This window comes from Elephas maximus, chromosome 7 (assembly GCF_024166365.1).
Source record: "Elephas maximus indicus isolate mEleMax1 chromosome 7, mEleMax1 primary haplotype, whole genome shotgun sequence".
Lineage (NCBI taxonomy): Eukaryota > Metazoa > Chordata > Mammalia > Proboscidea > Elephantidae > Elephas > Elephas maximus.
Window position 1 is genome coordinate 102,196,150 of NC_064825.1, and position 13,479 is coordinate 102,209,628.

The window sequence follows — 13,479 nt, forward strand, 5'->3', positions numbered from 1 at the left end:
ATATTTATGCCTATTCCCAAGAAAGGTGATCCAATTGAATGTGGAAATTACAGAACTATCACATGCAAGCAAAATTTTGCTGAAGATCATTCAAAAGCAGCTGCAGCAGTATATTGACAGGGAACTGCCAGAAATTCAAGCTAGATTTAGAAGAGGACGTGGAACCAGGGATATCATTGCTGATGTCAGATGGATCCTGACTAAAAGCAGAGAATACCAGAAAGATGTTTACCTGTGTTTTATGGACTACGCTAAGGTATTCAACTGTGTGGATCATAACAAACTATGGATAAACATTGCGAAGAATGGGAATTCCGGAACACTTACTTGTGCTCATGAGGAATCTGTACATGGATCAAGAGGCAGTCGTTCAAACAAAACAAGGGGATACTACATGGTTTAAAGTCAGGAAGGGTGTGCGTCAGGGTTGTATCCTTTCACCATACCTATTTAATCTGTATGCTGAGAACTGGACTATATGAAGAAGAACAGAGCATCAGGATTTGAGGAAGACTCATTAACAACCTGCGATATGCAGATGACACAACCTTACTTGCTGAAAGTGAAGAGGACTTGAAGCACTTATTGATGAAGATCAAAGACCACAGTCTTCAGTATGGATTACACCTCAACATAAAGAAAACAAAATCCTCACAACTAAACCAATAAGCAACATCATGATAAACAAAGACTGAGGTTGTCAAGGATTTTGTTTAACTTGGATCCACAATCAACAGCCATGGAAGCAGCAGTCAAGAAATCAAAAGATGCATCACACTGGGAGAATTGGCTACAAAAGACCTCTTTAAAGTGTTGAAAACCAAAGACGTCACCTTGAGGGCTAAGGTGCACCTGATCCAAGCCATGGTGTTTTTAATTACCTCATATGCATGCGGAAGCTGGACAATGAATAAAGAAGACCAAAGAAGAACTGACGCCTTTGAATTGTGGTGCTGGCAAAGAATACTGAATATACCATGGACTGCCAAAAGAATGAACAAATCTATCCTGGAAGAAGTACAACCAGAATGCTCCTTAGAAGCAAGGATGGCAAAACTACGTCTCATATACTTCTGGACATGCTATTAGGAGGGATCAGTCCCTGGAGAAGGCCATGATGTTTGATAAAGTAGAGGGTCAGCGAAAAAGAGGAAGAGCCTCAATGAGATAGATTGACAGAGTGGCTGCAACAATGGGCTCAAGCACAGCAACAACTGTGAGGATGGTGCATGACCAGGCAGTATTTCGTTTTGTTGTGGACAGGGTTGCTATGAGTTAGAACCAACCTGATGGCACCTAACAACAACAACAACAACTGACTTGTCGTTTCCTACTGCATTAAATTTTATTGACTTCAATAAATTTATTGAATTTTATTTGATTTATAACTCGTTACTATCATTATTTATTTTGATGCTCAAATTGTCTCCCACTCAGACATAGGGAGTCCATTCCAGATGGCCCTTGTGTCCTTCTGACATGTCCCCATCATTCTTTGAGCCTGTTCCTGCTCTCTGGCGCAACAAAGTGTTCTAGGCTTATCTTGTACTTTCCCTGCCTCAGCCCTGCAATCAGCCATTTTTACAAGGAGCCCTCATTTCTTTTAGTGGAAAATGGCATTTACAAGACAAATACCTGAACACTAGGTATGCTCTTAGTTTTTGGGGTGTTGCTGTTTTCAGGTCCTCTAAGTGAAGTGCGGAAACCCTGGTGGTATAGTGGTTAAGTGCTACAGGTGTTAACCAAAAGGTCAGCAGTTTGAATCCACCAGATGCTCCCTGGAAACCCTATGGGGCAGTTCTACTCTGTCCTATAGGGTTGCAATGAGTCAGAATAGACTCGACAGCAGTGGGTTTGGTTTTTTGTTTTTTAAGTGAAAGTGCTAAGGAATATATGTATATTATATACCTATATGTGTATATTTTATATCTATATACTTGTATGGAAACCCTGGTGGTGTAGCGGTTAAGTGCTACGGCTGCTAACCAAGAGGCTGGCAGTTCAAATCCACCAGGCGGTCCTTGGAAACTCTATGGGGCAGTTCTACTCTGTCCTATAGGGTCGCTATGAATCAGAATCGACTCGACGGCAGCGGGTTTGGTTTTTGGTTTTATATACCTGTATATCTCTCTATATATTTTATATATACATTTACATCTATATTTCTCCATACATTGCAAACCATGAGTTCATACTGATGCATCTACTTCTGGTTGAACCCCAGACTTCATTCTATTTTGTTCTCCTTTGTTATTTGTAACTCCCTTCTCTGACAGTGAGAAACCTGGCTGCCATTATCCTCATTATATTATCTAACTAATCTCTGTGTGTACGTAACCAATATCCCATCTCTGCCACCAGCCCCAACCCCCCATGCAGATGACCTCTTCTCTTGCTTCAGCTGATTCCCCAGCTGAACCCTATCGCATCCCCCGTAACACCCATGGACATCCTCCTTACAGCGTGCTGGCTCTGACTCCCCACTCTTCATCAGCCCTCCTGCGTGGAGGCCCTCCTCACAGTACGTGGGCTCCACTACGTCACTGTGAGCTTCTGTGGCTCCCTACTTCCACCTCCTTGCCACAACTGTGGATGCCTGCCTTGTTCTGCTCCACCTAACATAATGGCTTTAGGACTGGATTATTAGGGAAGGGAAGCAGAGGAAGAGGAGTTATTTGTTTTTTTTTTTTTAACAAAAAACATGTAGCTTCTTAAAATTCTCTAATGGCTTCCTATCGCAGTTAAAATCCAAACAACTTATCCTGAGGCTTTCAAAGCCCTATATGATCTGGACTCTGCCTACCCCTCAAACCTCATTCTGTACCATTCTCCCTTGCCCACTATGCTGAAGGCATACAGGCCTTCAAATGATCCTTCTGCTTGGAATGATCTGCACATTTCTGTTATTCAGCTTTTCTGTAACCACTCAGTCCAAGTAACTACTCAGTCTCTCTCCCTCCATTTTAGTGATATTTACACAGTAGTTACAATTATCTGGTATTTTCTTGTTTATTTGTCTCTATTCATAAAATCTGAGGAAGTACCATGACAGTTGGCCCCTACTTGCTCACTGCTGTTACTCCAGCCTCTGGTGAATGAATACAGTTATAAAAATGTGAGGCTCTATTAGAGCTATATCCTGTTGCACTTGAGTGGTCCCTGTGCATTTTTTTCGCCAGAGTGGTACTGAATATTGCCTGCATCTCCTAACGCTGTGATTCCATCAGTGTGTAACCCATAACTTCACAGCCTCTACATCCAGCAATGGAATCACTGTTGTGGGTAGCACTCCCATTACCTGAGTCAGAGCTTGGATGCTTGTGCTGATGTCACCGCTGGCTACTTGGGAGATAATGAAATTGATTGTGGATGCTGTATTACTGTGCATGTCATCAAAGTGTGGAGAAACAGCCCGGATCCTAGACAGCAGAGCAAAGGGAAAAATTCAATCCTGATTACAAGACATCCTAGTAAATTGGAATTATGCAATTCCCCACTAGGGCCAAGTCTTACCAAAGAACTGCTGTAGTGAGATAGTAATCAGTTCTAAAAAGTTTTAGTGGTACACTACCAGCAGAGAAGGATCCCTGGTGGTGCAGTAGTTTGGTTGCTAACCAAAAGGTCACTGGTTCGAACCTACCAACTGCTCCGCAGGAGAAAGATGTGGCAGTCTGCTTCCGTAAAGAGTTACAGTTTTGGAAACCCTATGGGACAGTTCTACTCTGTCCTATACGGTCACTATGAGTTGGAATCAACTTGACGCCAATGTGTTTGGTTTTTGTTTGATAAGCAGAAAACTCTTTCCGTGTATGCACTCTGATGATCAACCACTTATATTTACATCAAAGACTTCAACTTACTTGGGTTCAGGAATGAGGACCGGTTCGAAAATGTCATCTAGTTTGTGCTGGACAAGTTCGGGCATCTCACATCGGACTGTACCACTGTCATTCTCAATCTCATCTAGATCCAGCTGGAATTCTCGGCGAACCGTCTGGGCTGCCTCAGGATGCCCACTCATGCTTCGGGCTTGGCTAAGGGAAGCAAAGGAGGCTGCTGAACTAAAAGAAACTTCTTAACCAAAAGGCAAGAGTAGCACTGCCAGTTGCCCCAAAGCTTTAAGACAGATGTTCAACTTCTGGTTTCAGCTCCCCTGAATGATGTAAGTCCTTGAGTCTAAGCAAGTATCTCCAGTGGACAACATCACTGGTTCATGATTATGCTGACAGCAGATAACCTGCACTTACATTACCTGCCAACTTACAAGTATTCACTTTAGTTCACTAAAGCCAACAATCCTTTGTATTATTGTTCTAGATGGGGCAGAAAATAATAATGTACACATAATACTTATATTGACTCAAAGCTCACTTCTTATGGGTAAAAATATAAGAGAAATCTAGACTGGGCGGTTCTTTTCCACCAAATCAGCCAGTGTCTAAATTTTTCTAACCATGAGCATCATTCCATGCAGTGTTCAGTACATCTCATACTTCGAGGGATAGTGAGTCACCTCTGTTCTGAAATGTTCATTCCTGGCAGGTCAGAGAAAGCACTACATCCAAACAATAGGTATTTAGTTTCCAAATTCACACTGGTTACAATTATATTCAAAATAGAGCTGTCCTGCTTAGAAAGCAGTATCTTGAGTCCCTAAGCCAATTCTGGGGTGCATGCGTTTTAGTTAGCCTTGTCTAAAGAACAAGAGCCTAAGCACAACCAAATATAACATAAGGAAAAAGGTGAATCAATATTTTAGTCACATGACACTGAGTTGCCATGTGTCTGCCAGCCAATGAGCTTCTGTGGAAGGCTTGATTTATGGGATACTTATGGACACCCTCCACCCTGGTTATAAACTCTAAGTCAGTCAGTCACCCTCCAGAGGGGATGAATCCAAGTCAGAAGTTAGAAAGATATAAGGGCCCTGCTAATGAGAAGTTAGCAGGCAGTACTTACATCCTATAAGTGCGATACATAATTCTGTCCACGGAAAAGCAGTGAAAGAAGGCACAAGACCATTTAGAAGTGGTTTTGAGACAAAGACAAAGACAATGAAGACTGAAGGATTAAACGTTTGGTTACAAGCCATTTACCCAGACACTCTCTCATGCATGATAATGGCTACAAGAACTCAAGATTACGTTACAAGACAAGCTCTGAGCACATAAGGCAAAGTCCATAGAGACACTGTCAGACAACTTCCTCTATTTACATACTTGAGCTTGGAGGACATGTCCTCAGCTGGTCCCTTGCGTAGCATGTTGGCATTAGAGCTTATGTTCTGTGTGCGCTGAGGTTTCTCTTCCACCTGTTTTATTGGGGCAGCAGAGGGCCTCTTTGCTGATCGCTTAATCCTCTCCTCGAGCATGCTCATATCCTTTTCAGAAAGCTGTCAAAAGAGACCACATTTTAATTTATTCGCACACACCTCTACTAGAATATGAGGAGAATTAAAAATCTAATCAGGAAACTCAAGAATATCCATTTTTCATATCTAAGCAAATTGAATTGACAATTTTAGGACAAGTTTATTTCCAAAACACCGTCTTCATTTTAAAATCAACCACTGCTAGTATCTGACTAGCTGTAATAACACACATAAAAAAAGGAAAGAATACAGAAGAGAAAGCTATTAATAACTACAAATTAAAAGGTCAAAAAATTAAAGGATGCTTGCCTATTTTTGTTTTGTCACTGCTGTGTGACTATGGGCAAGGAACTTTAGTTTACTTGTAAAATGCTCACCTGCTTTATCTCCTTCACTGGGTTGTAGAGAGGATTTAACTAGATAATACAAATCAAAATACTTAAGCAGAGTGTAAATCTACAGAGATATTAAGAAGTAACTGGGAGGGGGCCAAGATGGCTGACTAGGTAGACGCTACCTCGGATCCCTCTTGCAACAAAGACTCGGAAAAACAAGTGAATCGATCACATACATGACAATCTACGAACCCTGACCAACAAATACAGACTTAAAGAGTTGACCTGAGTGACAGAGACGGAGAATGAACAACTACGGGGAAGCAGAGACTGTTTTCAGAGCCTGGAGCCAGCGTCCCAGTCAGGTAACCTTGGCGCCGGGCTTAGGACTGGGCGCAGGGGAGCTGAACACAACATCCTGTGAGGGTGCAAACACGGGGCGCAGCCCTAACCCCCTGAACTGACCCCGGAAGGGGGCCCAGCCAGTTCATGCAGGCGGCGCGGCGACGTGCCTGGCGGGAGGAGAAGTCCCTGGGAGGCAGCGACTGGTTTTGGAGCCAGGAGTGCAGCGTCCCAGACGCTAGGCTTTGGACTGGCAGCAGAGGAACTGACTGCGGATTCTGCAGGCCTAACCCTTGGGGGCAATCTCTACCCAGCCAGCACACATAGGTGACACGCCCCTCAGGAATCTCAGATAAAACAGTCATCCCAAGCAAGATAAGTAACTTTGTCTATATTCCCGGGGGCTACTCTCTCCTGTTTTTCTGAACGCTCCCCTCCCTTTCCCAGGCGGCTTCATTAACATTGGAATTTCCTGAGCCAGAGGGAGAACTGCTCCGCAGTTTATCTTTTCCCTTTTCTTTTCGGTCTTTTCCTAACCCATTCTTCCGGCCTGAGAGAAGCAACCAAAAAAAACCCAGGGACCAAAAATCCTTCCCTAATTGGACTAAAAACACAGAACCAGCTCCAGCCAAGCATATGTGATCCACAGACTCAGGCTTTCATACCTACAGGGAACAAGGTGGCTATTATAATGCAAAGGCATTTCTGATAGGGATCTGACTGCATTTGTTTTTTAGCAGATTTACTGGAAAGACAAGTTTTCCAGGTCTGATATCTCTGCGTATTCAACAGAGCCCTCACTGACCCACAACAGGGAACTGATGGCTGAAGCTCCCCCCAGACCACCTTAGCCTCCTGCCTTAGGGGTCTAACGAGGGTGACACCTACCAATCTGTAGAGGTACTTGCATTGGGGGCCTAAGGTACAGCTGCAGACCCCACCCACCAAGCTGCTTTAGGAATAGAGACACACCTACCTCACTGACACTTGGGGGAAGCCTGTCAGCATCCTGCCCCCCCCGGACTGTGAACCCCAGCTGCTACTAGAATCTGGTGCACACAACTATCACCACCACTTCTCAAGGTAGATAGGTGATAGGGTGCATCACACACTTGATGACCCAAAATCAGACTCTACTCAAGAATAGTGAATGGACTCAGACATATATATCTGGTAAGAGCCCAAACCAGCTGGTAATAGGTCATAAGTAAGTCAAGGGCTACAACAATCAAGACAGCACAATCTAGTAGCCCATCCACGTATATTGAAAGAAAACAAAACAAGATAAGACTCAGTGAGCAAACACAGAATAAATCACTACAATATCTTAGTGATGGCTCGGAGACAGCAGTCGATATCAAACCACATAAAGAAGCAGACCATGACTGCTTCTACAACCTCCCCAAACAAAAGAATCAAAATCTTTCCCAAATGAAGATACAATCCTGGAATTATCAGATACAGAATATAAAAAACGAATTTACAGAATGCTTCAAGACATCAGGGATGACCTCAGAAATGAAATAAGGCAATCTGCAGAAAAAGCCAAGGAACACACTGACAAAACAGTTGAAGAACTCAAAAAGATTATTCAAGAACATAGTGGAAAAATTAATAAGCTGCAAGAATCCATAGAGACAGCATTCAGAAATCCAAAAGATTAACAATAAAATTACAGAATTAGACAATGCAATAGGAAGTCAGAGGAGCAGACCAGAGCAATTAGAACACAGAGTGGGAAATCTGGAGGACCAGGGAATTAACACCAACATAGCTGGAAAAAAAATCAGATAAAAGAATTAAAAAAAATGAAGAAACCCTAAGAATCATTTGGGACTCTATCAAGGATAACTTGCGTGTGACTGGAGTCCCAGAACAGGGAGGGAGGACAGAAAACACAGAGAGAATAGTTGAAGATCTGCTGACAGAAAACTTCCCTGACATCATGAAAGACAAAAGGATTATCTATCCAAGATGCTCATCGAACCCCATTTAAGACTGATCCAAAAAGAAAAACACCAAGACATATTATCATCAAACTTGCCAAAAACAAAGATAAAGGGAAAATTTTAAAAGCAGCCAGGGATAAAAGAAAGGTCTCCTACAAAGGAGAATCAATAAGAATAAGTTCAGACTACTCAGCAGAAACCATGCAGTAAAGAAGGCAATGGGATGACATATACAGAACACTGAAGGAGAAAAACTGCCAGCCAAGGATCATATATCCAGCAAAACTCTCTCTGAAATATGAAGGCGAAATTAAGATATTTACAGATAAACACAAGCTTAGTGAATTTGCAAAAACCAAACCAATGCTACAAGAAATACTAAAGGAAATTGTTTGGTCAGAAAACCAATAATATCAGATAACAGCACAACACAAGGTCACAGAACAGGACATCCTGATATCAACTCAAATAGGGAAATCACAAAAACAAAATAAGATTTAAAAAAAAAAAAAAAGGCTCTAAACTGGGAATCATTGAAGTCAATATGTAAAAGATCACAATGATCAAAAAGAGGGACTAAATACAGGTGGCATAGAACTGCCATATGGAGATGGATACAAGGCGATAGGACAATACAAGTTGGGTTTTTACTTAGAAAAATAGGGGTAAATGTTAAGGTAACCACAAAGAGGTATAACAACTCCATAACTCAAAATAAAAACCAAGAAAAACAACGACTCAGCAAAGATAAAGTCAAATACTATGAAAATGAGGAACAAACAATTTACAAAGAAAAATGTCTCAGCACAAAAAAGTAACTGGAAAAATGAAATGGCCAACAACACACACAAAAAGGCATCAAAATGACAACACTAAACACATACTTATCTATAATTATGCTCACTGTAAATGGACTAAATGCATCAATAAAGAGACAGAGAGTCTCAGACTGGATAAAGAAACACGATCCGTCTATATGCTGCCTACAAGAGACACACCTTAGACTTAGAGACACAAACAAACTAAAACTCAAAGGATGGAAAAAAATATATCAAGCAAACAATAAGCAAAAAAGAGCAGGAGTAGCAATATTAATTTCTGACAAAATAGACTTTAAACTTAAATCCACCACAAAGGATAAAGAAGGACACTACATAATGATAAAAGGTACAATTGACCAGGAAGATAAAACCATATTAAATATTTATGCACCCAATGACAGGGCTGCAAGATACATAAATCAAATTTTAACAGAACTGAAAAGTGAGATAGACACCTCCACATTTATAGTAGGAGACTACAACACACCACTTTCGGAGAAGGACAGGACATCCAGTAAGAAGCTCAATAGAGACACGGAAGACCTAATTACAACAAGCAACCAACTTGACCTCATTGACTTATACAGAACTGTCCACCCAACTGCTGCAAAGTATACTTTTTTTTCTAGCGCACATGGAACATTCTCTAGAATAGACCACATATTAGGTCATAAAACAAACCTTTGCAGAATCCAAAACATCGAAATATTACAAAGCATCTTCTCGGACCACAAGGCCATAAAAGTGGAAATCAATAACCGAAAAATTAGGGAAAAGAAATCAAATACTTGGAAACTGAACAATACCCTCCTGAAAAAAGACTAGGTTATAGAAGACATTAAGGAGGGAATAAGGAAATTCATAGAATGCAACGAGAATGAAAATACTTCCTATCAAAACCTCTGGGACACAGCAAAAGCAGTGCTCAGAGGCCAATTTATATCGATAAATGCACACATACAAAAAGAAGAAAGAGCCAAAATCAGAGAAGTGTCCCTACAACTTGAACAAATAGAAAGTGAGCAACAAAAGAATCCATCAGGCACCAGAAGAAAACAAATAATAAAAATTAGAGCTGAACTAAATGAATTAGAGAACAGAAAAACAATTGAAAGAATTAACAAAGCCAAAAGCTGGTTCTTTGAAAAAATTAACAAAATTGATAAACCATTGGCTAGACTGACTAAAGAAATACAGGAAAGGAAACAAATAACCTGAATAAGAAACGAGATGGGCCATATCACAACAGACCCAACTGAAATTAAAAGAATCATATCAGATTATCACGAAAAATTGTACTCTAACAAATTTGCAAACCTAGAAGAAATGGATGAATTCCTGGAAAAACACCACCTACCTAAACTAACACAATCAGAAGTAGAACAACTAAACAGACCCATAACAAAAAAAGAGATTGAAACGGTAATCAAAAAACTCCCAACAAAAAAAAGCCCTGGCCCGGATGGCTTCACTGCAGAGTTCTACCAAACTTTCAGAGAAGAGTTAACACCACTACTACTAAAGGTATTTCAAAGCATAGAAAATGACGGAATACTACCTAACTCATTCTATGAAGCCACCATATCCCTGATACCAAAACCAGGTAAAGACATCACAAAAAAAGAAAATTACACACCTATATCCCTCATGAACATAGTTGCAAAAATCCTCAACAAAATTCTAGCCAATAGAATTCAACAACATATCAAAAAATTAATCCACCATGACCAAGTGTGATTTTTACCGGATATGCCACCATACAAATAAAACAAAAGACAAAAACCACATGATCTTATCAATTGATGCTGAAAAGGCATTTTACAAAGTCCAACACCCATTTATGATAAAAAACTCTCAGCAAAATAGGAATAGAAGGAAAATTCCTCAATAAAGGGCATCTATACAAAGCCAACAGCCAACATCACTCTAAATGGAGAGAGCCTGAAAGCGTTTCCCTTGAGAACTGGAAGGAGACAAGGATGCCCTTTATCACCGCTCTTATTCAACATTGTGCTAGAGGTCCTAGCCAGAGCAATTAGGCTAGACAAAGAAATAAAGGGCATCCAGACTGGTAAGGAGGAAGTAAAATTATCTCTATTTGCAGATGACATGATCTTATACACAGAAAACCCTAAGGAATCCTCCAGAAAACTACTGAAACTAATAGAAGAGTTTGGCAGAGTCTCAGGTTATAAGATAAACATACAAAAATCACTTGGATTCCTCAAAGAACATCGAAGAGGAAATAACCAAATCAATACCATTCACAGTAGCCCCCAGGAAGATAAAAGACTTAGGAATAAATCTTACCAAAGATGTAAAAGACCTATACAAAGAAAACTACAAAGTACTACTACAAAAAACTAAAAAGGACCTACTTAAGTGGAAAAACATACCTTGCTCATGGATAGGAAGACTTAACATAGTAAAAATGTCTATTCTACCAAAAGCCATCTATACATACAATGCACTTCTGATCCAAATTCCAACGCCATTTTTTAATGTGATAGAGAAACAAATCACCAACTTCATATGGAAGGGAAAGAAGCCTCGGATAAGCAAAGCATTACTGAAAAAGAAGAAGAAAGTGGGAGGCCTCACTCTACCTGATTTTAGAACCTATTATACAGCCACAGTAGTCAAAACAGCCTGGTACTGGTACAACAACAGGCACATAGACCAATGGAACAGAATTGAGAACCCAGATATAAATCCATCCACGTATGAGCAGCTGATATTTGACAAAGGCCCAGCGTCAGTTAATTGGGGAAAAGATAGTCTTTTTAACAAATGGTGCTGGCATAACTGGATATCCATTTGCAAAAGAATGAAACAGGACCCATACCTCACACCATGCACAAAAACTAACTCCAAGTGGATCAAAGACCTAAACATAAACACTAAAACGATAAAGATCATGGAAGAAAAAATAGGGACAACCTTAGGAGCCCTAATACAAGGCATAAACAGAATACAAAACATTACCAAAAATGACGAAGAGAAACCAGATAACTGGGAGCTCCTAAAAATCAAACACCTATGCTCATCTAAAGACATCACCAAAAGAGTAAAAAGACCACCTACAGACTGGGAAAGAATTTTCAGCTATGACATCTCCGACCAGCACCTGATCTCTAAAATCTACATGATTCTGTCAAAACTCAACCACAAAAAGACAAACAACCCAATCAAGAAGTGGGCAAAGGATATGAACACGCACTTCACTAAAGAAGATATTCAGGCAGCTAACAGATACATGAGAAAATACTCTCGATCATTAGCCATTAGAGAAATGCAAATTAAAACTACGATGAGATTCCATCTCACTCCAACAAGGCTGGCATTAATCCAAAAAACACAAAATAATAAATGTTGGAGAGGCTGCGGAGAGACTGGAACTCTTATACACTGCTGGTGGGAATGTAAAATGGTACAACCACTTTGGAAATCTATCTGGCGTTATCTTAAACAGTTAGAAATAGAACTACCGTACAACCCAGAAATCCCACTCCTCGGAATATACCCTAGAGAAATAAGAGCCTTCACACGAACAGATATATGCACACCCATGTTTATTGCAGCTCTGTTCACAATAGCAAAAAGCTGGAAGCAACCGAGGTGTCTATCAATGGATGAATGGATAAATAAATTGTGGTATATTCACACAATGGAATACTACACATCAATAAAGAACAGTGACGAATCTATGAAACATTTCATAACTTGGAGGAACCTGGAAGGCATTATGCTTAGTGAAATTAGTCAGAGGCAAAAGGACAAATATTGTATAAGACCACTATTATAAGATCTTGAGAAATAGTATAAACTGAGAAGAACACATACTTTTTTGGTTACGAGGTGGGGAGGGAGGAAGGGTGGGAGAGGGTTTTTTTTACTGATTAGTTAGTAGGTAAGAGTTGCTTTAGTTGAAGGGAAGGACGATACTCAATACATGGAAGGTCAGCTCAACTGGACTGGACCAAAAGCAAAGAAGTTTCCAGGACAAACTGAATGCTTCAAAGGTCAGCGGAGCAAGGGCAGGGGTTTGGGGACCATGGATTAAGAAGACTTCTAAGTCAATTGGCAAAATAATTCTATTATGAAAACATTCTGCATCCCACTTTGAAATGTGGCGTCTGGGGTCTTAAATGCTAACAAGCGGCTAACTAAGATGCATCAATTGGTCTCAACCCACCTGGATCAAAGGAGAATGAAGAACACCAAGGTCGCATGATAACTAAGAGCCCAAGAGACAGAAAGGCCCACATGAACCAGAGACCTACATCATCCTGAGAGCAGAAGAACTAGTTGGTGCCCGGCCACAACCGATGACTGCCCTGACAGGGAGCACAACAGAGAACCCGAGGGAGCAGGAGAGCAGTGGGATGCAGACCCCAAATTCTCACAAAAAGACCAGACTTAATTGTCTGACTGAGACTAAAGGAATCCTGGCGGTCATGGTCCCCAAACCTTCTGTTGGCCCCGGACAGGAACCATTCCCGAAGACAACTCATCAGACATGAAAGGGACTGGACAATGGGTAGGAGAGAGATGCTGATGAAGAGTGAGCTATTTGTATCAGGTGGACACTTGAGACTGTGTTGGCATCTCCTGTCTGGAGGGGGGATGGGAGGATAGAGAGAGTTGGAAGCTGGAAAAAT

General features: G+C 40.8%; 1 protein-coding gene and 1 non-coding gene across 5 annotated transcripts in view; both read right to left on the reverse strand.

Annotated features, from left to right (window-relative positions):
- CKAP5 (cytoskeleton associated protein 5) overlaps positions 1-13,479 on the reverse strand; it is a 113,398-nt gene that overhangs the window by 14,013 nt on the left and 85,906 nt on the right. For all 4 annotated transcript variants that reach the window (XM_049891048.1, XM_049891045.1, XM_049891046.1 and 1 more), the window contains exons 33-35: positions 5,220-5,392; positions 3,861-4,034; positions 3,299-3,419 (exon numbers count right to left, since the gene is read on the reverse strand). In XM_049891048.1, coding sequence (XP_049747005.1) covers positions 3,299-3,419; positions 3,861-4,034; positions 5,220-5,392 — 468 coding nt within the window. The remainder of the gene's footprint in view (positions 1-3,298; positions 3,420-3,860; positions 4,035-5,219; positions 5,393-13,479) is intronic.
- On the reverse strand, positions 3,144-3,248 carry LOC126081295 (small nucleolar RNA SNORD67). Its single transcript, XR_007518342.1, has one exon. It is a non-coding gene; the product is annotated as a small nucleolar RNA SNORD67 (small nucleolar RNA).